General features: G+C 55.8%; 1 protein-coding gene across 4 annotated transcripts; it reads left to right on the top strand.

The window, feature by feature from the left end:
* The first annotated feature begins 1509 nt into the window (after nucleotides 1-1509).
* Nucleotides 1510-24170, top strand: KIFC3 (kinesin family member C3). Of its 4 annotated transcripts, XM_068203050.1 has the most exons (22): nucleotides 1510-1686; nucleotides 9113-9227; nucleotides 10871-11016; nucleotides 12158-12305; nucleotides 14481-14677; nucleotides 16824-16889; nucleotides 17320-17463; nucleotides 17549-17788; nucleotides 17999-18172; nucleotides 18272-18419; nucleotides 18505-18635; nucleotides 18727-18838; nucleotides 18973-19154; nucleotides 19229-19333; nucleotides 19554-19684; nucleotides 20267-20390; nucleotides 20840-20969; nucleotides 21071-21300; nucleotides 21973-22107; nucleotides 22448-22556; nucleotides 22812-22840; nucleotides 23037-24170. In XM_068203050.1, exons 1-21 carry the CDS (start codon nucleotides 1525-1527, stop codon nucleotides 22814-22816), a joined length of 2934 nt encoding a protein of 977 aa, XP_068059151.1. In that variant the 5' UTR covers nucleotides 1510-1524; the 3' UTR covers nucleotides 22817-22840; nucleotides 23037-24170. The 4 variants fall into 4 exon arrangements, with proteins under 4 accessions (XP_068059151.1, XP_068059150.1, XP_068059152.1 ...); XM_068203049.1 differs by lacking the exon at nucleotides 22812-22840; XM_068203051.1 differs by lacking the exons at nucleotides 1510-1686; nucleotides 22812-22840 and adding an exon at nucleotides 8218-8322.
* Nucleotides 24171-25265: the final 1095 nt, after the last annotated feature.

Here is a 25265-nt window from a genome sequence, read left to right as displayed (position 1 = left end):
AAGGAGGGCAGGTGGCTGCGGGGAGCCCTATCCACACCTGGCATCGCGGTGATCAGAGCTTGTTGCCGAAGGAGGCTCTGCCCTGCCACCACTGGGCTTTACGCTCCGGGTTTTCTAAATTCCTCACTAATAGCCTGAGATATTACTAAAAAATGAGAAATTAGTGCTGCGGCTTGGGTGGGCAGAGATCAGCTATGCCCCATTTCCTGTTTTTCTGGCATTAGGAGCAGCTTGACCTCTTGGCACTCTTGCTTTTTGCACTAATGCTCTTCTCATTAAAGTGCTTTCCTGAACACTAATTAGGGCGGTTTTCCTTTTGTAAATTAGCCTGATACGATCTGTGTGTCTTGGCAGACGCCCTCGGAGCAGGAACCCAGGGCTTTGCCTTTGATCGCTGTTTATTTTGCAAATCTCCCCAGTTTCAATGTTCTTAACTGCCTTCTAGAAAGTGCTGGCAGGTGGAGATTAATGGGAGGGAAATGGGGCTTTCCAGCTGGCCTGCCTTGAGAAACAGGAGACTTTTTGGTGCTACAGGGGCCTTCCAGTTGCTGTGGGTTAATGGGGTGCTGTGGGTACCCAGAAGCTCCTTCCTATCCCATCCTGGCATCCTTGCATAGTGTGCAGTGGAGGAGCAGGGCTGCAAGGAGAGGCACTGCCTGAACCAACCTCTTAGCAGGCAATAGAAAAGAAGAAAATCAAATTAACACATTAATTTCCTGCAGTTAAAGCACTTCTTGTGACCATAGGAAATGCTGAGACCCAAGCAACCCCAAACCCATCTAAAACTGGATGTCTGTGGACAGAGGGAAGTCCACCTGTCTGCTGCTGCCCCCACATCAGTGGTGTCAGCAGTTTGCTGGGGACCAATGGTGCTCGGGAGGGGATGGACTTTAATCAGCTCTCATTTTCTTAATGCACTGGCAGATGGGAGCAGAGGGGACAGCGCTATCTCTGTCTCTACCACGGATGGGATAGAGCCACAAGAGATGGGCTGAGAAATTCAGTGGGGAAGGCAACACTGGGTGCAGAAGTCATCCTCTGCCTCAGCTTGCTGGGGAGGCTGGAGCGAGGGAAGCATCCCTGGGGAGTCCCACCACCCTGTCTCTGCACCAGCACTGGGACCTTTTGGGGTCCATCTAGGACACGTTAGGGACCATCTTTACAACAGCATTTACTGGTCCGTAATCAGGGAAGAGGAGAACTGCAGGGGGGCTTCACTCAGGGACCCCTGAGGCTGGGACAGAGTCAACAAAGCCCCTGATGAAAAGACAACGATTTTTCAATGCTGGTGTGCCAGCCCTGTGGCACCACGTGTGGGAAAGCACGGGGAAGGATCCCACCCCAGGGAGCTGCTGCCAGCATCAGCCAGCCCGGCTCGCTCCTGGTGTCTGAGAGAGGCTCCCCACGGACCATACCCAGAGCTCAGCACCCCTTCCCAGGCTGTGCTGAGCCATGCACACTCTGTGGGTGCTGGCAGGACTGTCGGTGCAGGGCTGGAACTGGGGGAGCAGCAGGAGGAGCAGGATGCAGGCTGTGGAGAGCATCCCTGCCCACGGTGAGGAGTGTGAGCGCCACAGCCTCAAGGGTTTCTGCAGACCCATGGGCATCGTGAGGAGACTCACCTGTGGAGGAGGATGCTTCCAGAAAAAGTGCCCAGGACCAGGGTTGCCCTGGATGGCTCCACAGGTGAGAGCAGTGGTGGGGGCTGGGGGCAAGCAGGGCATAGTCTGTGTCAAAATCAAAGGCTGGGGATGAAAACCATCTCAATGCCTTTGGATTGGAGCTGTTTTCATGAAACATCCCTGGATGTTTTCACACAGGCTCTATGTTTATTTTGCTGTTACTTCCGCGGGGGTTAATTCAGCTGCACATTTTGTCTAGTGGGTTAAAGGTGAAGATAACTGAATAGAGATGCCTGAGCCCCAGAGAGCCCTGGTCCCACCTCAGCTGGGATACTGAGTGCCCTGGCCATGCCTTGCTCCCACCTTGTGTACCATTTCCTTCTCCATCTCATCGTTATTGTTTCACCTGACACCTCTCTTGGATCTGCAAACAGATGTGAAAGCCCAGGAAGGTTTACATGAAGCTCCCAGCAAGCTGGCAGTTATTCCATGTCAGTCTGCATAAACCCTGCCTGCGCTGCCAGCTTTTCCTTAATGTCTCCTCGTTTTTCCAGTTGTGAGTGATTGCTGAAGGGATCTCCTGGCAGAGAAGACTCGGGTTCACCCTTCACATCCCGTTCACCTCTAAGGCACATGCATGAAAATCTGGGTGTGGGTCTGCTCCTCTCCATAAAGAGAAATTAAATCTGCTCACGCGGCACCGGGCACAGGCAGCAGAGCTGAAGCGTGTGGCTGTTTAATATTCATTGGGCGTAGATGTAAAACTTTTCTGTTCTAAAATAGTCTTGCACAGTGCTGTGCTGCTCCTTCTTCCCTAAACCATAGCAGGAGGCTGGAATTCAGTGTTTCCTTTGCTTGTCTTCCCTGGTTTCCCTTGGCTCAGCCAGGAAGCAGAAGACCCTTACTGGCTGTAAAGCCTGCTTTGAGGACAGATCCCAGCACTGCGTGTGGAGTTTGTAATTCTATAGTCTGCTGAGAAAGAATCTTTGAAGCACCAACACAGGAACAAGAAATTTTGGGGTTTTTTTGAAACAGGATGAGTGGCTGTGGTAGTTCTGTATCGATTTTTGTGTTAACAAGAAAACATCGTTTTTCCTGTAAAATTTTGGCAGGTAGATTCATGGATGTCTTTGGTGACTCACTCTTAACTGAGTGCAGTTTTCTTCATCATCTGAATTGCACCTTAGAATTAAAAAAAAAAAAATCAGGTTCCAGTTATGTCCATAATAATTAAATTACCATGAAATATGCTCCAGTAAGTTAAACTCAAAAGCCCTCAGCCTTTTTCCTTGGTGAGTGGGAAGCTGTGATAGCATGGGGTGGGCTGGAATGCTGCAGCTCAGTGTCGATAAAAGCAGGGGAGAGATCACCCAGCAGTGAGTGGAGGCAGTCGGAGCATCCCTCTGGTGCCAGGGAAAGGGGGACTGGATGCAAATGGACACCTGGGCAGGGCTGGGCCCGGGCTGTGGTGAAGGATCTCTGCTGGTGTCCTGCTGCCAGTGTGAGCACTGGGATATCCATTGTCCATGGTGGGTGTCGGTGATCCAGGGAGGATCCTGTTCCCATCCCCCTGGTGCCAAAGCTGCAGGGCAGCGTTGGTCCAGCATCACACACCAGCCCTGAGACCACCCCTGCTGAGCATTCCTGGGGCACAGAACGGTGACACGGAGTGAGCCAAGGACCTGAGGGGCCAGCGTGCTGTGCCCATGCCAGGATGGACTCGCAGTGGGATTTTGCAGGCAGCTGGATATCGAGCAGTCAAAGCCGGTTAGCAGGAAAGCTGTTTAATTCCATCGGTGAATATCCCACCTCGTTTGCATATTCATCCCTTTGTTGGGCGCAGCTCTCGCGATGCAGCCAGGATGCAGCTGAGCCCATCGCTCATCACAATATTTTCCTTCGCATGGCTGCATTTGCTTTATGACCACAGGGATATTTCCCTCTTCCCTGCAGAGGCTCTCACTGATTTACCTCTGCCCATGCCTTAATCAGCTGGATGTTATTAGTGAGCCCTGCATTCCTCCAGCCCCAGCATAGCACAGCCATTTACTACAGCCCCAAAACTCTATTCCCTAAATTATTCAGAATTACTGTGTTTGCTTCGTTTCTTCTCCAAAGACAAGCACATTTTGGAGGGCACTAAAAATAAATGGGTTTGCTGAGAACTGAATTTATTTCTTAAAGAGATGGCTCCCCTCCTTTCTGACTGTGCAGAGGGAAGCCTTCCTTTGCACACCTTGTCACCAGTGTCACCCAGCCAGGGTAACAGGCTCAGTGGCATTGTGGGGGCTTGGCTTCAAGGAGAAAATGAGCACCAGAAGTAGTAAAATTCTTAAAAGGTTCCAAATGCCCACTTGCAGGTTCTATCTTCAGACATTTCTTTAGTTAGAAAGAATTGCAGAAAGCACCCAAGGTCCCAAGTGGAGGGTCCCAAGGATGCCCTGTAAGCACTGTCTGGGGGAGTGCTGGTGAGCTCCTTCCAGACCAGGAGGACCAGGATCTCCTCCTGGCATGCAGCCATCTTTCCAGTACAGCCAGAATTTTTATTTGCTGGTTGAAATAGCCTGGATGGAATTCACTTGGTGTCAAGCTGCCCCCTCTCTGGGTCTGCTCCAACCAGCACGGGCATCCCCCAGCCAGCAGAGAGGGTTTAGCCTCAGCAAGGACACCTCGTGCTTATTCTTAGCCTTGTTTCTAAGAAGCGCTTTATAAGCAGGAGCCTGTGTTGATTAATGCCATGAAACATTAATGACTTAGGAGGTGAGCTGTAGTCCTCCCACAGAGCAGCTCTCCACTCCCCAGCAGCCAGAGAGGCACAGGATGAGCCCAGCACTGTTTTGCTTAGGCAAGGCACAGGCATTAAAGCCAAACCCAAGTTGTTCCTGAAGCCAGCTGAAAAATATGACAAAGATAAAAGGTAGGTAAAAGGGAGAAGGAGGCTGAGCTTTGGTTAGATGGTGTGCACTGAAGTCTGAGATAAGAAATTCGGAAGGGTGGAAGAGTCACCCACCCAAAGGCTGCTACATCTCATATGGCACTGCCCTGGCTGCCAGCACAGCAGAGGTTTTGTCTGCCTGAATGTAGCAGGTTGAAAAACGTGTTGCTTTTGCCATTTGCTTGATATATAGGAGATCTGCATGGGGGACACAGGCAGAGCTGAGCCAGGCATGCAGCAGCTCCCAGCCGGAGCGGACAGATCCTTGGCTGTGGACAGGCTCTGGGCTGCCCTGGGCTGCCCAAACCCAGCCTAACTGGCTCGAGGGGCTTGGCCAAGGTGCTGAGCTGCAGAGACACCACCACCAGCCGAAGCAGAATCCCAGTGTGTTGGATTTTGGCAGCGATCCTTGAAACACCCCTGCCCAGCTCCTGCTCTCCACCCAGTTCCACATAACCCTATCGCAAGGATCAGAGCCTCGGGGCTGAATTAATGCAATTAGGGAACTTTAAAATAGTATTAAATTTCTCAGGAACATGCTAAGACTTAATTAAAACTCCTGTCATTGTGTGAAATGGCAATGTAGGAATGTAGGAATGCAGGGGGCTCATTCCTACTTTGCAAAGCATTTCATGTTGGCTTGGCAAACCATGCCTCAGCAAAGCCGAGAAATCCCCTCACCTCCTCAAGGAGGAGCAAAATTAGAATAATGAGATGGTTTATAATTAATTGTGCTCTGGGGACACGTTCTCACGCTGTCTGATTCTTCTGGTGGGAATTCTCTACAGGGAGCGTCCCAACATACAATTGGTTTCAGGTATCAGGTGTGCTCCTGCCTGCATTCCTAGACCAGGTTATCGGGTTGCTCGAAGGAAGAATAGGAGGAGTTACATATTTTCTGGCATTTGGGGGATTTTTTAGCTGTCTTACAAATGTAGGTTAAATATTTGCTCAGAGCAGAACAAACACCCAATACAAAGGGCCCCACTCGGTGATGTGTTTCGATCGCTGGAGCTTCCCTTCATCCAAGTAAAAGGCAAATTAACCTGCCTGACTTCACCCCACCGCGGCAGCGATGCTTTTCAGCTACAGCACAGGCTGGGCTAAAAGCAGAGCTAAACCCGAGCCAAGGTCACTGTCCCCGGGCAGGGTGACCCGTGGCGGGCTGGTGCTGTCCATGCAGGGCAGATGTTTTAGCACTGATGGTCAACGATGTATCGAGCCTTCCTGCTACCTGCCGGGTGCTGGCAGGAGGTGCTGCTGGCAGCCAGCCCTGCTCCTCATTGCCATTCTTCTGCCTGCCTGCAAAGCGGCATTTCTAAAAATACCTCCAGCGATGTCGTCAGCCGGTGCTCGCTCAGGTCACAGAGACGTGACAGCCAAGAAAAGGAGGATGGGAGCATCGCTGGGGGACCAGGCTGAGATTATCCCAGCCATCGTGGGTGAATCCCTGCAGAGAGGGGGCACGAGCAGAGTGCTGCTGCCTGCACAGGCTCCCATGTGTGTCCCCTGCCTGCAGCCCCCCAGAATGTCCAGCAGCAAGTGGGCATCCCCTGGGATCCACAGTGCTCCTTTGAGCCAAACAGCATCACAGTGGAGGGAAAGGGAGCTGGTACCTGGCCAGCAGCGTGCAGCCAGAGTAACCCCACTTCTGGATGCCTGGAGAGCCTGTTCCTGGTGTGCTGGGCCTGCCAGAGAGCCATGATGTCCTTGCCAAAAATAGCCCAGCAGCTGGGAGGGGTGGGTTTTGTAATGCTCACAGGTGACTATTTGAATAGGGCTGTTGGCACAGAACCCTTCCTACATCTCAGATTTTGCTCCATGCTTATTCATTGAGTTATTCTTCTAAACTGGGAAATTCATGCATGTGCCTGCTTAATGTAGACTTACTTGATGTAATTGATACAACTTATGTGCTTTGCATAATTGCAATACCATTAAAAACCTGAAGCATTCAAAAGCCAGGAAATTACTTACCAGTTAAAGTAAATTACATAAACATTTATTTTACTCTTTACAGCTCATAAATGAAGTCAGCGATGATATGGCTTTACAGTTGCTATCGGAAAGGGGAAAGTAGCTTTCTGTGTGTCAATATTATCCCCAAACCAGCCTCAGGAGCTGCACAGATAATGGGCTACTCATGCAAATTAGACACTGCTTAGGGCCTCCATGGGTAAATGTATGTACATATGGATGTGTGTCTATAGGCACACACACCTCTATCCATCCATGCCAGGCTCCATGCTGGGAATGCCAATAAACCTCCGATGAAGGGGGAGGAAGCTGGGAGGTTTTCACTGGCTGCAGGGGAATGGCAAATACAGTGCAGAGCTGGAGGCAGCTGCCAGGCCAGGATGGCATTGGCTTCTCAGGGGCAAGTGTCTGTGCCAGGGGCATGGGGACATGGAGGTGACCCTTCACAGCCCCCTTTCTCTGGGGTGAGTGGCTAGAGCAGCTTGTCCTCCCCACCCCTATCACCCCTCAGCATGTGGCTGGCTCGTGACAGGGAGTGGAGCAGTGTCTCACGGGGGTATCTGAGAATGTCCAAGAGGGACAGGCCAGGATGAAAGGACAAAGCTAAATCCTGCTCCAAAGCTGGTCAGGAGTGAGCAAAAGGCTGTGACTGGGTGTGGCGAGATCGGAGGAGGAGGACAGGTGGTCTGCGGGGAGCGCAGCACAGGGCTGGCATCAAACCCTCCTTTCCCAAGGGACAGCCACTCCTGCATCCCCAAACGCACGTGGGACACAGGTCAGCCTGCCAGGCATGTGGATGTGAGCCATCGGCACGGGGCACCCGCTGCCACCACCAAGGATGCCAAGTGCAGCTTTGTCATGGGAAATATCCGGTACTGCCAGTTCATTACTGTGAACAAGTCATCAGTGACTTGTGTCACCCAAACCAGCCATTACTGTGAGGGCTGTGTGTGCAATACAGGGAGGCAGATACAAATCACACCCTAAAAATGCGTATATATTATATTTAAAGCTGGATTTTCTGTTGCCTTTCTGACACCAGGGCTTTTGTAGAGGTCTTGGCATGTCAGGCTGTTTTCTCCATGCCTCTGGGTTAGGAAAAGGTTGTTTTTCATGTGATATCTGTGTCCCTGGGCCCGATGAGCCTGGGGTGCCAGCTGGCATTGCTGCCAGTGGATGCTTGGGAGCGGTGGGGATGCGGCAGAGTGTGAGGAGGGCACAGTTTGGGTAGGCGGGTCCTTGGTGTGTAGGTCATCAGCACCACTGTCCCCATGGTCCCCCAGGGTCACCGTGAGGAGAGATGCCAGGAGGGGTGCACACGGGGCATGCAGTTACACTGGGACTCCCTGAAGAGCACCGGGCTTGGGGTGGGAGTGGCAGAGACACACCGGGAGTACCCGGGACACACCGGGAGCCCCCAGCACTACAGCAAGGGAGGGTCAGGGGAGCACGGTGGGGGCGGGCCGCCCTGGGAAGGGCACGGGGAACACCGGGGCTCCCCTGTGCTTCCAGAGTTCCGGGCAGAGGGGCCGGGGTGCCCCGGGGACGCACCGGGAGCCCTCCGTAGCCGGGACGGGCCGGGCCGCCCCTCCGGAGCCCCGGGGCCGCCGCCGCTGCCCGGTGCGGGAAGGGGAGCCCCGCCTCCGCCGCCCGTCGGGGCTTTCACGCGTTTCCGTGGCAACGAGTGCGGGGCGGGGCTCGGCGCTTCCGTTACCGAAGTGCCCGGGAAGGCGGGGACGGGCCGGGGCTGGTGCCGGCTGCCCCGCTGCTGCCGCCGCCCCGCGCCCGGTGAGTGGCCCCGCGGGGCGGCACCGGCACCGCCGGCACAGGGGAGCCGGGCTGGACCGGGCAGGACCCGGGCTCCCTTTGTCTGCGGGCTGGGAGCGCTGGCACGGAGCGCCCGAGGCGCGGCGAGAGCGCGCCTCCCCGTTAGCCCGCGGCGGGCGGTGGCACGGGCACCGGGAGCGGGAGCGGGAGCGGGGCTGCGCCTCCTGCTCGCTGGCACCGGCGCCGGGACCGCCCCGCTGCGGGTCCCGCCGGTCGGGAGAACAAGGGACCCCGCGGTGGGCTGGGCGGCTCCGTGTCCTGTTCCCCGCCGAAGCGGCCCCGGTGAGGTGCGGGAGTGCGGAGCGGTGTGCGCGGAGCGGAGCGGAGCGGAGCGGGCGGTGCCGTGCGGAGCGCTGTGAGCGGAGCGGAGCGGAGCGTGCGGTGCAGTGCAGGGCATTGTGTGCGCTGAGATGCGCTGGGTGCGGTGCCGCCCGGCTGCCGGGCTGCCCGTGGTCCCGGAGTTCCTAACTCCCTAAAGTCAGCCGCAGCCCGAGGTTAGGAGGGGCCTGGAGAGGCTTCAGGAATGAGTAAATTAATTACAGACACCGTTTATGTCACATCCGCTGGGAGCACGGAGGGAGCCCGGGGCTATCGCCTTTTCGGGAGCATAAAACGGGATTGATGCAACTTCCTGCGGGTTTCGGGAGTCGGAGCCGGTGCTACCGTCGTGTTTTGCTCCAGAACGTCCCACTGGGATTTACAGCTGGACACTGAGACCGGCTGAGATGTCCGTCCTTGCGCTTCTCCGCAGAGGTGCTGCTGTACTCGGGACCCCCGTGCCATGATCACATCCCGCACCGCCTGGGATCTGGGATCCGGGCCCTCCGCCGGAGCCGCCTGGAAGACCAAGGACCTTGCCCCGGACGGTGAGTACAGCATGGTGGCTTGTCCTTGCCCCTTGGGGCTCAGCCTGCTGCACTCACACCCTGCTCACTGGGGAAGGAGAGGCTGGGAACAGGCCAGCCTGCATTTTTCACATTTCTTTCCGGATGAAGGTCAAGATTTGAGAAACGGGGACTCAGAAGCAGGCACAAAGCTCTGGGCAGCCTGCTGGTGAGACTAGAGGGCTGCCTCCATCTCCCTCCTGGCCCTTCCCAGCGGGAAACTTAGGGAGAAAGGTTAAAATTTAACATGTAAGGTAGAAAATAGTGATCTGCATGGCAGGTTGAATGCGGGCCCTTTGTCTCTTGCCAGCCTCGGCTCTTGGAAGGGCTTCTTATCCCTCCCTGGCGCAGGGACCCCATGGGTGAGTCTAGTCGGAGTTTTGCTCTGTGGCGGCTGAGCTGCTTTGCAGGCAGGCGGGCAGCTGCCTGCCCCAACCTGCAGCCGCTTGTTGGGAAAGAGCCCTTCCCACCTCCCTCACCAATGGTTCTGAATGGGTTTTGGCAAAGGTGGAGGCTGAACCCCTGTATTTGAACTTCTTTTGTTCTTGGCTTCAGCATTTGCCATCCCTCTGTGCTGGCAGCCGCTTCTCTGGGCACCAGCTTCTTCTCTGGCGCTTGGGCCAGTCCAGCCAAATGCTGGTTGGCACCAAAGCCTCCAAAGCCAGGGTTTTCTGCTCTTTCTCTGCCCAACGGCTGCTGCTGCCCGTGCTGGGATGGGGAACTCATCCCCTGCTATCCGGGCATTTGCCAGCACTTTGCAAACACTCAATTTTCATGGCGTGTGCAAAATGTTATGGATAATTAGTGGCTGTGAAGAAGCCCAGAGTGATGGACTAACTTCATAAGGGCATTTCTCCCTCCAGACATTGGTTCCACCTCTGGCTCAACGTCCTCCAGGTGATTTTAGGGGAAAAAGGCTGCATTATTGAGGTTTGATTTGTGAGCACTTGATTTTTTTCCCTGCCAGCTGGAGAAGAGATTTGGCCACCTGCAATGGTGGCAGGACTTGTGGCAGACAGTTGTGGGGGGCACAGGGTCCCCGAGCAGTGGGATGTAGCCCTTGCCAGCTGCTTTTTCTGTAGCAGAGGAGGACACAGACATGGGAGAAGGTTCCTTGAATTGCTGTTTCCTTCTTAGTGGCTCAGCAGTACAGGGAAGTGCTGCCCTGGCTGCTTTTGGGTTTGGCTGCCTGACAAATGAAGGAAATATTTGGGGGCAGTGGAAGGAGGTGACACCGTCAGGGTCTGTCTGTCTGGTTTTGGTGATGCAAGCTGGCTTTGGCAGCTTTTCCGAGATGGGATCGCAGGAAGTGGAACAGCTTGGCAAGGGGTAGAGCTGGGATATCACTGGTGGGGGACAGATCTGGTCCTGCAGAGGCCAGACGGAAGCTACACCCTGAGTTCTCATTACTAGTCATTGGCAACCAGTCTCCGCCCCCCGGAGGGCTAATTTTTCTAATTAACATAATTAACATTTTTAATAAAAGTCATGCACAGTCTCTGCCACACCGGTGTGGTGGCGGCAGCAGGGAGGAGGAGGAGGAGGTGGGTTTGCTGAGCTGGCCGAAGGCTGTGTCTGTGCTGGGCTCCCATGTGGATCCAGTGATGCTCTTTGCTCCATCTCAGGCCGTGGGCAGGACAGGCTCGGCACTGGGGGCGGAGCAGGCACCTCTCCCCGGGCTCCTCTGCTACCAGCACTGCTTCACCATAAAATCCTCAGCGTGAGCTGGCCGGACACTGCAAACCCCCGTGGGCTCTGCCGGGCTCTCCAGGTGAGGAATGTTGAGCCAGCCAAGGAATGTATGGGGAGGGCAGTTTTAGGGTGATGGGGAGGATGTCCTGCACCCATCTGGGCCATCCAGGTGGGACCCAACAGGTTCCTTCCCTCACCACAACCGGTTTGTGTCTGGACCCCAGCAGCATGTGCCTCGAGCAGAGCTGCTGCCTGGCTAGGGAGGGAAAAGCATCTCTGGGGAGTGAAAAGGCATCAATGGGGAACAGTGTTCATAACAGAATAGCATTTTCTGGGTCACTTCTGGGTCATGCTGGCAGGAGAGCTCAAGGCAGAGGTGTGATAAGGAAATGCAGTGCCGTGAGGTGGTGTTTGCCAGTGGGATGGAGGAGAAGGAGGTGGAAGGGTGCCACGGCCAGGGACAGTGTCAGGACACCATGTACTGATGTAGCTGCCACTAGTTCATTCCAGGCTTCAGGCAAATCATTCAAATTCTCCTTCTTTGAAAAGAAGGAAAACACCTTCTTTATCACACACTAGCCTTGATGAATTCCCTTCGGCAAAACCCTTCTGGAATCTCAGATGCAGAGGCACCGCAGACACGCGGCTTCTCCAGGAGGATGCTGTCGCCTCCTTCCAAATTACTGGCATGTACCAGTATTTGCCCCTCTGCTGGAGTGAGGTTTCCTCGGCATCACTGGCCTGTGGGGTGATGCCACAGGCTCTGAGATAAGATTTAAGAAAGAAAAGGCATTATTGAGCAGGGTGAGCTTGGCTGATCATCCCCTTTTATAGCAGCCTTATGAAAGCTCCTTTCAGATTTCTGATTTTTTTGGAGCTGGGCTCCATCCCACAGGACATGAGCCATGCCTGCAAGTCAGAGTCTCTTTGTTTTTAAGGCCATAGAGAGAAAAATAGGAAATATTCATTATAGCTGTGTGGCCAAGCTGAGCGAAGTTTTTTGTGTGGAGAACTAAAAACATGATAAGTTCATTGTGGCAGCTTCCCAACACAGAACTCCCTTGGAGGGAGGGTTTCCCCAAGCTCTGCTGTTCTGTCTTCTGCACTTCTTGCCCCGCTTGCTCCTCCTGGCCAGCCCCGTGAAGTGCCAGCTGCTGGCACCGTGTCCAGCACGGTGTGGGCGCTCACTGTCTCAGCTCCCTGACCTGTTTCTGCCACAGGCCCTGCGGGACACGACGTGCAAGCGGCGGCAGGAGCCGCGGCACCGGGTCCCGACACCGGCCACGGAGGAGCCGCCTGCAGCCCCCCGTGAGCCAGCGGCTGCCGTGGCGGTGCAGGCAGCCTCCACCATGAACCTGGAGAAAGCAGGTAAGGGGAGAGCAGGGATGCAGTGCTGGGTGCTCAGGAGGAGGGATGGGATGGAATGAGGGCTTGGTATCTGCCAGTGAGTGTCGAGGAAACATCTCCTCTTCTGCGGTGCGCGTAGATGTGTGGCTGCGCTCACTGTGGGAACAGGTCACAGGAGAAATCCAACACCAGCCAGCTGCTGGCTGGTGACAGGGACTGATGAATTATTGAGCTGGATGAACACAGCAGGTGAGCTCCGATGAACCCGCTGCTGTTTCCTCCTTCTTAAGGAAAATGTAACGTGTGTGGAAATGCTTGCAGCATGCTTGGCTGTGCCAGGGTCAGGAAATCCCAAGGTCTCATAGTTTCCTGTCTGTCTCCATCAGGATTGAATTGTGTGAGCTTGTCAGGGCACATCTCAGGAGCTGCTCCTGGCCTGGTCCCCAGTTGCATCCCAGAGCAGCTCCTGAGGTGTGGAAGTGGTTGGGAAGGGGCAGAGATGCAGGAAAAAAGGGGGACGTGGGTCTGATTGGCAGTGGTAACAAGGCAGAGCTGAGGAACAGGTATCATTCCAAATGGCTTTCTGAAATTTGCAAATTTCGGCATTTTGGAAAGCAGGAGGGTCCCTGTGCACCCTGCCTGCCACACTCGGACCACGCATGACCACCAGCACGTCTGCCCAGGGGGAGATGTAACACAGAGCTGGTCGGTGTCTCCTCTCCCACGGATGCTGTCACAGGAAGAAGGTGCTGGAGTGTGGAGGAAGTCGTGATCTGTGGGGATTTTCCTGCCTGGCAGTTTGACTTGCAGCTGAGTGTTGCAGCTCTCAACCTGGCTCTGCCTTGGGTCCTAGCCCAGGATTAGTGTGAATGATGTGTGCAGACATGCGGTGTGTCCACAGGAGCCTGGTGCTTCCTGTAATTTTGTCTTACCCCTGCACACTCTCCAGGGGGTGAAAGCTGGTGTTCCTGACAACTTTGGAGATTTTGGGGTGGGATTTTTGTTTTTTGTTTGGGTATTTTGTGTGTTGATTTTAAAGCAAATACCATGGTCCTCTGCCTGAGCTGGGCTGAGCTTTCAGCATGGAAAGAAAGAAAAGCCAGCACTTGACAGTGTTCTTTTGGGGTATCCAGCCCATGGCAGGAAGACAAAACCTGTTGATCGCTTCTGCAGCCACTGCTGGATAGGTCCCATGGCATGCAGTCAGCAGCAGAGTTGTGGTGTGGTCCCAGCATTTCATCTTTTGCGGGTTAAGCTGCCTCCTTAACTCCATTTAGGGGTAGAAAATCTGACTCACGGACAAAAAAGTCTCTCTTTTTGCATTCAGGACGTTTTCCCATGAAGCAGGCAGCATCTTCCCGCAGGCAGCACAGTGATTCCCAGCACCAGCTCCTGCCTGTGAAACCTCAGGTTTCTGGTGGCAGCAGATGAAATCCACGGCGGGCAGGGCAGGGCGCCGGGCAGCCGGGATCCTGACCGTCAGTCCTGCCGCCGCACTGCCTCATCCCACGATGGGAATGAGTCACGCCAGCTCATTGCTTCTTGGGAACTACCAGGTCATTTGGCAGGCTCTGATGTACGGCCAGGTTGGCTTCTGTCAGCACTGGTGGCTCTATTAACATGCAGAAAGTGATGTTTAAAATAATATTAGGAAGGTTAGAAAGCCAAACACATAAGGATTAGGCAATATGGCCATTCAGGGTACCTGTATAATTTAAATTTTGCTTCCATTATGTTTGTGTGTAATGACGCAGACTTTAATGACATGATCACACACTGCTTTTCCACCGGCACCTGCTCATTCAGAAGAAAGGATGCCGGGGTGAATCAGCGCCGTGCTGAGGGCGGTTGTTATCTGAGCGAGGCAGCAGCATTTCGGCGTGTGATGGGGCTGGGTCACGGTGCACTGCTGTGGGCAGGTGCTCTGTGTTGTGGCCTGGGATGCTCTGCTGGCATCAGCAGATCCCTCTGGCTCCCACCCAGCTGGACCCCACTGTTAGCCAGGCCTGCTCTGGTGAGCACCTTGGCACTCAGGATGCGCCTCTGACACATCACTGCGCTCTCTGGGACTTGTGCAAGTCCAGTTTCCTGCCTTCCCATCTGTAGCTCAGCCCCTGGGGACTCCCCATGGCTGGCATTCTGCTCCCCAGCGAGATGGCTGTGTCCTGACCAGCTCCATCTTTGCTCACACTGTAGGAGGGAGGCTCTGTGGTGGGAAACGCGCCAGCCTGTCCACGGCCCGGCCCTTCCCCGTGATCCAGGAGGTGATGGCCTCCATGGCACATCTACAGAAGGAGAAGCTGCGGCTGCAGGAGGAGCTGCTGGAGCTGCAGGAGAAGCTCGCTGCCCAGGAGAACAACGAGCTCTCCCTCTCTTTCCAGCTGCAAGGCCAGGTATGGTGGGGACAGGGTGACACAAGGGGGGTCCATCAGGGTCTTAAGCCTCAGGCTGTGGCTTGGCTGGAGCACTGTGGCATCAGTTAGTGATGGCTGCACTATGAAGGAGTGTAGGATCTCCATCACTGAGCATCTTCTTTGCTGGGTGCTCCTGAGCACCAGCTTTAGCTGTGCCTCCCTTGGGATGCTTGCAGTCCCCAGTGACACCGCAGTGGTGCTGACAAGGCTGTGTGGCTCTGTGGACATGACATGGCCAGGAGGGCTTTGGGCATCAGGATGCAGCTCTGCACCAGTCACCCATCCACTCAGCACAGGACGGCTGTCGTGTGCTCAGCATGTTAGACCAACCTAGCAGTTTAATTTTAGTGACTTTCAGCAGGTGGAAAGTGAATGTGAAAGCACAGAATTGTCTGATGAAGGGACAGGTTTGGGCCACTGTGACACGTGCCCCCAGAACCATCTCCTGCACTGATGCAGGCATGTCCTCAGCACAAGTACTTGGGTCGTCTCAGGGACATGGAAATTTTGGCTGTTCGTAAAGAGATTTGCATGTGGCTGTTGTGGAAGCTGTTACAGTCAGGTTCTGCTTGTTCCACGGGTGTCAAAAAGGAGGAGGTAATTGTCCTGCATTTGGTTGGCATGCTCTGCATGACACAAGTGTGAGCGCAGCGGGATCTGGCCCTGCGCTCGCCAGTTCGGCAGCAAGCGCAGCCAACGCCGGCTGGAGTGAAGAGCTGGCTCAAACTTCCAAATCTTGGGGATGGCCGGGCCATGGCTCGAGCCAGATCCAGCTGCCAAGGAGTCCCTGTCACGTCCAGAGAGCAGGATGCAACTGGAGATGCCTGAGCAGGTAGGGGAAGAAGGAACATTGATGTTTTTGGGCTCCACGGCACAGGGAATGGTGGGCAGGCTCCGGCGTGTGCGCCAACTGATTGGGCTGGCGGCTTTCCCGGAACAAGCCGCGACTCTTTTCTTCTCAGTACCTCCCCTCCCCTAAAAATACTTATAAAAATAGCTTAATAATCTCCCTCAGTGGATATGGAAATGGGGTTTTCCCGCTCAGGCGCTCGGCGCTCGCTCGGCCCCCAGCCAGAGCCAGGGAGACTTGCAGTGGACGGAGAGGGATCCTGGTCCTGGCTGGGAGCAGCCGCCGTTCCCCACCTGTAGCTGAGGAGCTCCGGCCGTGCTCCAGCTCCCAGCCGTGCCAAGCACAGGAGCACGGAGGGGTTGCCCACCCTGCTGCCATCTCTGCAAGGGTGTGGCTGAAAATTTACCAGATTAATTACAGCCCCGTGTCAGCACATCTGCATTGGTTATTAATCAGCAGTTCCTAAATTATGGTCCATGGAGAGCCGGTTGCTTGCTGGTTATTGGGATGGGGCAATATCCAGGTGTGTCCCAGAGAGGGCTTTGGCAGCTTTCTGGAGTGGGGAAACTGGGAGTTGGGCTGAGATCTGGGGGATGGTGGTCAAGTGAGGGACAGAGCAGGTGGGTAAACCCCAGTATGATACAGCCCATGAGACTGCTGGCTTCACCAAGCACTCACTGCTGCTGTTTATTCCAATAACTGCAGTTTTGGGAGAGCCTCACTGGTTTCTGCACAAAAAAAGGTTGAGGATTTTTGAGATCCACCTGGTTTTGCAGGGAGGGTAGCCTGGTCCCATGAGATGGGCAGATGCTCAGATGGGGGTTGATGGAGAGCATCATCCCATGGGATTCAGACATGTGGCCTTCTTGCTCCCTCTTTGTACCAAGATAACTTTCCTAGAAAGAAAAATAGAGAAGGTAGAGCAAAGCTGGTTGTGAGGTCAGGACAAGGCACTTCTGGCTCTTCAAACACAGTTATGGATGGGTTTTTTTTTTCTCTTCTCCAAAGATGATGCCTTTTTATTTTTCTTAATAATGGTTTCTGCTAGTGCTCAACATGGACAAATTATACCCATGGTTGAACAAGGTCAAAGCAAAGCTTTCATTAATGCTCATTTTAATCAGCTCGTGTGAATCAGGCGCTCAGAGCCAGGTGGAAAATTAAAGCATAACAAAAGTGTGAGCCAGACTGGACGTTTGTGGCTGGGGCGGCACCGCGGGGTCTCCTCCGAAAGCTGCTGAGGTGCCTCCTGGTTAACCTGGTCTGTGTTGACAGGTAGAAACTCTGAAGGCAAAGCTCCTGGAGCAGGCACAGGAGATCAGCCGGCTGCGCTCGGAGCTGGTGAGCTGCCACTAGGATAGGACTGAGCCACCCTTGCCCTGAGGGACACTGGAGCTCTGGGTCACTGAGGAGGAAGAGGGAACACGGGGTGGGCAGAGATGGATTAAACCTCCCCCAGTTTGGACCGTGCAGACCAAGAGACACTGAGGAACAAAAGTGTGGAATTTTCTGTCCAGTGCAATGTGGCACTGGTGACCCTGGGGCTGTCACCCTGTGGTGGGAAGTGAAAGCCCGTCTGTGGGATGGGGCTCCCTGGGGACAGCAGGAGGCTCATCAATGCAGCAGACTGAGTGATTCCCAAAGGGGCAGCAGGGACTCCCTGGGAATGGCACACTGGGGCTGTAGGCTGGGGGAGCTGTGAGGGCAGCAGGCTGGGGCTCCTGGGGGTGCGTGGAGATTCCATGTCCTCTCCCATCCACTCCCGGCCCAGGGTGGCACGGATGCGGAGAAGCACCGGGACCTGCTGGCGGCTGAGAACGAGCGCCTGCGGCAGGAGATGAAAGCGTTGGAGGGGGAGCTGCGGGAGCTGCAGCGGCAGCAACAGGCACCGTGCCGGGACTGCCCCCACCTGCAGGTGAGTCGCCGGTGGTGGCAGTGGTGGTGGCAGGGTGATGGGCACCTATGGGTGACATGGGCCTGGCTGTCCTGTCCTTCGCCAGGAGAACGCCATGCTGCAGGAGCAGCTGTCCCAGCTGCAGCAGGAGGCAGAGGAGATGCGGGCCAAGCTGGTGGAGCTGGACCTGGAGGTGCAGCAGAAGACAAACCGCTTGGCTGAGGTGGAGCTGCGACTCAAGGACTCCCTGGCTGAGAGAGCCGAGGAGGAGGAGCGGCTCAGCCGGCGGCTGCGGGACAGCCAGGAGACCATTGCCAGCCTCAAGTCCCAGCCCCAGCAGATAAAGGTGAGCTCTCCATTTTTTCTGTTTGGGCTGGGTGTCTTACAGTGCCCAGTAGGTGCCCTGCAGGTGCCACCTGTCTCTCTGTCCTGAGCACATTAGCACAGCACCATGATTTCCTAAATTATCTCCCCCTGGGCCAGCAACAGCTCCATCCCAGGCCCTTCAGGTGCTGTTTCCCCAGTACACCCCATCTGTGGGTGCTTTCCCCTGCAGTACATCATCAAGACAGTGGAGGTGGAGTCAGCCAAGGCAAAACAAGCCCTGTGTGAGACCCAGTCCAGAAACCAGTACCTGCAGGAGCAGGTGGGGATGCAGAAGCAGGTGCTGAAGGAGATGGAGCAGCAGCTGCAGAGCTCCCAGAAGACAGAGGCTCAGCTCCGAGCTCAGGTCTGTGTGTTCTCTACCTGCCTGGTGCTTGCCAGGTGACAGGGTGTGCCAGCAGGTGGGCACTCACTCAGTGTCATCCCCCCCTTGCTCCTCTCCAAGATCATGATGTACGAGGCTGAGCTGGAGCGAGCCCATGGGCAGATGCTGGAGGAGATGCAGGCAATGGAGGAGGAGAAGAACCACGCCATTGAAGAGGCATTTTCCCGTGCCCAGGTGGAGATGAAGGCAGTGCATGAGAACCTGGCAGGTGAGAAGGGTGCAGGGGGCTGGCAGGGTTGCTTGACTGGTGTTGAGGTGTCATCATCTGCCCTCACCCTGCCTCGTGCCTGCAGGTGTCCGGACCAACCTGCTGACGCTGCAGCCGGCGCTGCGCACGCTCACCCATGACTACAACGGCCTGAAGCGTCAGGTCCGCGACTTCCCCCTGCTTCTCCAGGAGACCCTGCGCAGCGCCAGGGCCGAGGTGAGCCCCCCTGGGACCACCACTCAGCACCCCTCCAGGTGGGGTGGAGGTGCTGGGGGATCGCTGAGCCTCTGGTCTCCACTGTCCCCAGATCAGCCAGGCCATTGAGGAGGTGCACAGCACCAACCGGGAGCTGCTGCGCAAGTACCGGCGGGAGCTGCAGCTCCGCAAGAAGTGCCACAACGAGCTGGTGCGGCTCAAAGGTGTGCGGGGTGTGGTGTCCCTGAGGTGGGACAGGAGGGACACGGGAGCATCCCCATAAAGTGGTTGGATTGGCTGCAGGGTGCTTCAGCCCACCCGGTGTTTGATGGCTGACTCCCAGCTTCTCTACTCCAAGGAAACATCCGTGTTTTTGGGCGAGTCCGCCCCATCACAAAAGAGGACGGGGAAGGTCCTGAGGCAGCCAACGCTGTGACCTTTGATGCTGACGATGACGCTGTCCTGCACCTCCTGCACAAGGGGAAGCAGGTGTCCTTTGAGCTGGACAAGGTCTTCCCCCCACAAGCATCCCAGGAGGAGGTGGGTGCTACCTTCCACTGCTGGTATGAGGGGGGAAGGCAGCCACTTTCTCCTCACTCTCCCGTCTTCCCCAGGTGTTTCAGGAGGTTCAAGCCCTGGTCACCTCCTGCATTGATGGCTACAACGTCTGCATCTTTGCCTATGGGCAGACAGGGGCAGGAAAAACCTACACGATGGAGGTGAGTTTACTTGGCTTTGTTTCCATCTTCTTCCTTGGCTTCCTACCCTGCAGTGCCCAGTCTCTGTCACCCAGGCTGGTGGCCAGCTCAGACCTGGTGTGCACCAGTGATGGTCACTGCTGCTCCACAACATCCCCCTGGGCTTTGCTTCTGCTCAGAAAAAATACAGAATAAAATGCCAAAGGGTGTGTTTTCCCTGTTTGTCACCTCAATCCTTCAGGGGACAGCAGCAAACCCAGGGATCAACCAGCGGGCCCTGCAGCTCCTCTTCTCTGAGGTGCGGGGCAAAGCGGCCGACTGGGACTACACCATCACTGTCAGCGCCGCCGAGATCTACAACGAGGCACTCAGGTACAGGGATGGGGAAGAAGCTTTTCTGGACATCACCCCATGCTGCTCTCCCCCACATTCCTCCACCCCTTCCTAGACCTCACAGCTTGTCCCAAGGCCCTGGGCACTGCATTTGGCCCTGCAAGAATTTATTTTTAATTTTTTTGGTGCACACTGCCCTCCCCATGAGCTCCATTGCCTACACAGGCTCCCAGCTGTGCCATCACTCCCACTGTCTGGCCCTGATGCAGCGGTGGGGGCATCCCCTTCACCCCCCTTTCCCTGCCCACGGACACTATATTTAGGAATTTGTAACTGGGAGCTGAAAGCATGAGAAATATTTTCCTTCCTAGTCCAGCCACAGGAGGGGAGGAGCCTGGGTTCTCATCCATGAGAGTAACTGGGAGCAGGGATGGGAGCGGGGTCTGAATTGGGTGAGAGGAGGCACATGGGAGCCAAGAGAGTTGAGGTCTATAAATAGGATGTGCAGCTTTCCTGGGAAGAGATGGCTGCTCTGGCAGTGTTGGCACACAGCCCTGAGCTGTGGAATGGATGCCAGCACTCCCTTGGGATGGGAATGATAACGAGTGCCCTTTTGCCCAGGGACTTGCTGGGGAAGGAGCCGCAGGAGAAGCTGGAGATCAAGCTGTGCCCTGATGGCAGCGGGCAGCTCTATGTGCCTGGGCTCACCGAGTTCAGGGTGCAGAGCGTCGAGGACATCAACAAGGTGTGGGGAGATGGGGGCAGCGGGTACAGGAGGGTGGCAGCAGGGGTTGCAGTGAACTGGGGAGGGGTCTTTGGTGTGTGACTCCTGGATTTGGGAGCATTTCTGAAGCCATGGGGAGCAACAGAGACCAAAATAGGTCCCTGGGTGTGATGTGACGGTCACTGTCCCATGGGATGAGCTACAGGGGGTTAAAAATAAAAGCATGGGGCCCAGAGAGTTCCTGAGGGATTAGTGGGATGCGGCTGTCACCGCAGTGCCCTGCCTGTCACCCCCTGCCTTTGGTGCATCACCAGGCTGAGACCTGACAGCGGTCATTACCCTGATGGGCCAGGCACCCCGTGCGGGGCTGATGCTCAGGTTACATCCCTGGCCATCCCTGGATCACGGGGGATTTGTGGTGCCACTCAGGCTGGTTGGCCTCACCCCCTTAACTCTCTGGGCTCCCCCAGGTCTTCGAGTTTGGCCACATCAAGCGGGTGACAGAGTGCACCAACCTGAACGAGCACAGCTCTCGCTCCCACGCCCTCCTCATCGTCACCGTCCGCGGCCTTGACCGCAGCACGGGGCTCCGCACCACAGGTGGGTGGCACAAAGCAAACCCTCACCGAGGCACCTGGGCTGTGGCATCCCAGGGGTGTGTAGGGCTGGGCACTGATGCCAGCAGTGGGGTTTGTCCTCAGGGAAGCTGAACCTGGTGGACCTGGCAGGCTCGGAGCGGGTCGGGCGGTCGGGCGCGGAGGGCAGCCGGCTCCGCGAGGCGCAGCACATCAACAAATCCCTGTCGGCGCTGGGCGATGTCATCTACGCCCTGCGCTCCCGGCAGGGCCACGTGCCCTTCCGCAACTCCAAGCTGACCTACCTGCTGCAGGACTCGCTCAGCGGCGACAGCAAGACCCTCATGATGGTGCAGGTAGGGGCTGGGCACCCGGTGCCTGCATCCCCACAGCCAGTCACCATCACTTTCTGAGCTCCTTCTCGCCCCAGTGCTGAGGCAGGTGGGAGGGAGGCTGGAATCAATGGACGGGGCTCGCCCATGGGACATCTTCCAGTCTGCAATCATGGTGCCAGTGGCAGCTCTCCCTGTCTCTGCAACCTAGACAAGGCCAAGGAATGGGGAATTAACTCAGAGGTCCACGAATGGTGAATTAACTCGGAGGTCCACGATCCTGCCCTCCTTGCCTGCATATGGATGCTATCACTATGGGCACAGTCTCTTTGTATATTGTAATCTCCTCATCCCCTCTTTTTCTGGGAGGATTTTAAGCTCTAGCAGCTTCTCTACCCCTGCCCTGTGACCCCCAGCTCCCAGCTGCTGGCACCCACACTGAGCCCTGGGGGGGCTGCCCAAGCCCCTGCACCTGCCACGGCTATTCCTGGCTGTTCCTCACACTGAGGCAGTTGGTGACAGGGAATCCAGCTGGCTCAGACACTGGCTTGGGCACGGATGGACGGGGCTAGCCTGGGAGGGGCAGGTTAATAATAGCATCTCACTGGCCAGCAGCAGCAGGTTTTCTAGGGGGGAGTCCCCAGGGTGCACAGGCAGCTGCCAGGGTGACTTTGTGCCTGCTCCTCCCTGAGCCAGGTCTCCCCTGCTGAGAAGAACACCAGCGAGACGCTGTGCTCCCTGAAGTTTGCCGAGAGGGTTCGCTCTGTGGAGCTGGGTCCTGTCTCCCGCAAGGCTGAGCTGGGCTCCTGGCCCAGCCAGGAGCACCTGGAGGTACTCAAGACACTGCTGGTGCCCTTCCTCTTCACCCTCACCCCAGGGATCCCCCCTGCTTTGCCCCAACACACAGTCCCCAGAGGTGTTGGGTGTTCTCCTAGAGCCACCTCCACTGGGGACAACCACCTGGTGGGATGCAGGTTGTCCCCAAACTGCAGTGTCCAGCCAATGCTGCCACCTTGGCTGTTCCAAGCCCTGTTTTGCAGCAGCCCCATGGTACACCCTGAGAACATTTGGACACACTACGCAGGCACGCACTATCTGCCTGTGAGCCCATCCCCTTTCCTTCCCTCTGGGGCCTGGCCTGACCCTAGGGCTGTGTCCCCTCTCCTCCCAGGGTGACTCGTCGGGTTCCACAGCACCACCTGGCCGGGGTCACGCATCCCCCAGCCCAGGGCAGCTCTCCAGTCGCTCTGCCTCCATCCGCAGGAAGCTCCAGACCTCAGGTGGGTGGTGGGGCAGCTTGAGAGCCCAAACAGGGTCCCTCTGTCCCAGGAGGCTCCAGCCAACAGCCCATGGCAAGCCCTGCAGTGGGGAGTGAGCAGCCCTGTAGTCAGCTCATTAGCTAATGACTAATTAGCCATGGTTAGCATTTCCCCAAGAGTGCCCTGGTTCGAAGGCACTGCTGATGGCTCGGGGGGCTGGGGGGGCAAGGGGAGGGCAATGCCAGCAGGCTGAACCTCTTTCCCCTTCGATTTCAGCCTGACTTAGGGGCAGCCGTGGCTGCCAGGTGAGTGCCTGCGGCTGGTGCTGGTGGAGGGCCCTGCTTTCACCCCGCTTCCCAGGCAGGGCAGGGCTGCTGGACTGTGCAGGGATGTTCCTGGGAATGCTTGTGGTACCAGCTCCTGCTACAATGCCACCAGACAGGGCTGGGGCACTGGTGGCTGTGCCCCTGCCTGCTGTAACCCATGCATCTCTCCCCTCAGGGAAGCTGAGGCCAATCCCCCTGTGATGAGTGCCAGCCATGGCATCCAACCTGCTGCAGGACCCAGCCCCTCACAGTGACACAGAGACAGCTGCTGGAAGCCTTTGGTGCTGTTCCCTTGGCCACCAGGACCCATGACCAGAGGGTGAGGGCACCTCTTACCGTGAGCAGCATGCGGTCGGGGTCTCCCAGCAGCCATACCCCCCTCTCAGGACAGTGGTGCTGGGCAGAGATCTGCCCCTTGGATGCTCAGCTCTGTGAGTTTATTTTTGCTGGACAGATGTTTTTAGCCAGAGCAGGGAGCTGCTGGGTGCTCCCTCCATTTCTCCAGCTTTGCTTTTACAATGAGATCTAGCTGGAAGGGGTGCACAGAGCCAGACCAATCCCTGGCCCTGACTCTGCTACTGCCATAGGACCAGCCTGGCCACAGCTCCTGCAAGAGTGCATCTGGGCAGCCGCCCAGTGTCTTTCAGAGCAGCACTTCCTCCAAATTAAGCTACAAAAAAATCCCAGCAGGTCCCTTCCCTGTCAGTCTCTCAAGCCCTGTTGTTGCATGAAGGCCCCCGGTGCTGTGCATGAGCCGAGCTGCCGTTCCTCATGGTGCCAGTGCTGCCAGGGTCCCACGCTGGCTGCCTGTGGTACACGGCACCAGGGGGGATGGAGCAGTCTCGAATGAAGCTATTGTAAAGTTATTTACCAGATGTCTTGTCAAGAGAGATCACAGTGTGGTCGAGATGAAAGTGTTTGAAATATTTATACCTGTTTACATGGTCTTGGAATGGAAAACTAGTGGAAAACAAACAAAAAGACCCCAAACCTCCAGTCCAAAAGCCTCTTGGCTTATGTATGGGGATGGTGGTTGGCAGGGGCGTGGGAGGGGATGACACTGCCCTTGGACCTCTCAACACCCACCTGTGGGTACATTTCCTCCTGCTGCAAACCCCTGCTGGATGCACTGATGGCTCTTTCCACCACAGCCCTCTCCTCTCGCGCTTCCACAGCGTATTCTATTTAAAAACAAAAAAGGGAAAAATAAATTTAGCCTTTTGTAAGATTAGATGTTTCTATGTATTTTAATAATTAAAAAATACCCTGTTTTGTAACAAAACTTATTTTAAATAAACTCTTAAAGCCAGTCCTCCTGTGCTGCACTGTTCTTGAACCCTGCTTGAGGTGGGGTGGGTGCTTCTTCCCTCCTCCCAGCATCTCCCATAGGGCTGGAAAAGCCCATCATATCCTTCCCCTTGCAGCTGCCCCTGGGACCAACCTGGCAGCACAGTCCCCACCCCATTTTGCAGCTATCAGGCTGCTGCAATTAGCAGGAGAGCAGTGGTTAAATCCGAAGTTAGTCTCAATGTGCCCATGTCCTGCTCCACCTTGTCCTGCCTCACCTCACATCCCAACAGGCTGGTGGCTGGCAGAGCCTTTTCACACCTCATGGGGGTCCAGGCATGGGATTATCACCAGATAAAGCAGGAAGCAGCTGCAGAGCAGGAGGACACACACCCTGAGAGTGTCCTGGTGCTCGAAGCAGGCAGCACTCACCGTCAGTCCTGCAGAGGCTCAGTGCCAGGGCCTCTTGCTGTAAAAGCCACTTTCAGAGCCACGGAACAGGGCAGGCACTCCTCTTTGTTCCCAAAACGTGACTGTTTGGATGAAGCATCAGCAATGTGGGGACTGGCTTTAGCTTTCCTGATGGCCCCACTCCACCTTCCCAGAACAGTCTTCCAAACGCTGGCTCAGGAGCTCAGAGGCAGCATTGCCACTGCCCAGATCTGCTGGAGAGCCAGGGGAGGGAGATCTGTGTGCAGCCAGGGAGAAGGATGAGCCCTAAATGATGACACTGCTCCTTGGGCTGAGAACGACCCAGCAGAGTGAAATTGCCCCCGGGATTTCCACAAGCCACCTGGCAAGTGCTGGTTCTCCTGTTATTCACCACAGCCTCCCAGCAGGAAGGGTGAGAATGGTGAGCTTCCTCTGGGACAGGCAGGGAACAGAGCCCTGCTTTTCCTGGGCACTCCCAGCCAGGAGCCATGCCAAGGTGAAGAGCACTTCAAGAGATTCAGGCATTTAACACAACTTTAAAAAAATTACAAATATTTTAATAAAATTTATTATAAGTTACAGATTCCTGGAGAACAGGCTCCAGTGTATAAAATGGGAGACAGGCTGGGAAGAGCAGGGAAAGCACCAAGAGGAACCTCTTTCCCCAGAGGAAAGAAGAAGAGGG

This window comes from Anomalospiza imberbis, chromosome 12 (genome assembly GCF_031753505.1).
Source record: "Anomalospiza imberbis isolate Cuckoo-Finch-1a 21T00152 chromosome 12, ASM3175350v1, whole genome shotgun sequence".
Taxonomy (NCBI): Eukaryota; Metazoa; Chordata; class Aves; order Passeriformes; family Viduidae; genus Anomalospiza; species Anomalospiza imberbis.
This window is presented reverse-complemented; position numbering and strand designations above follow the sequence as displayed.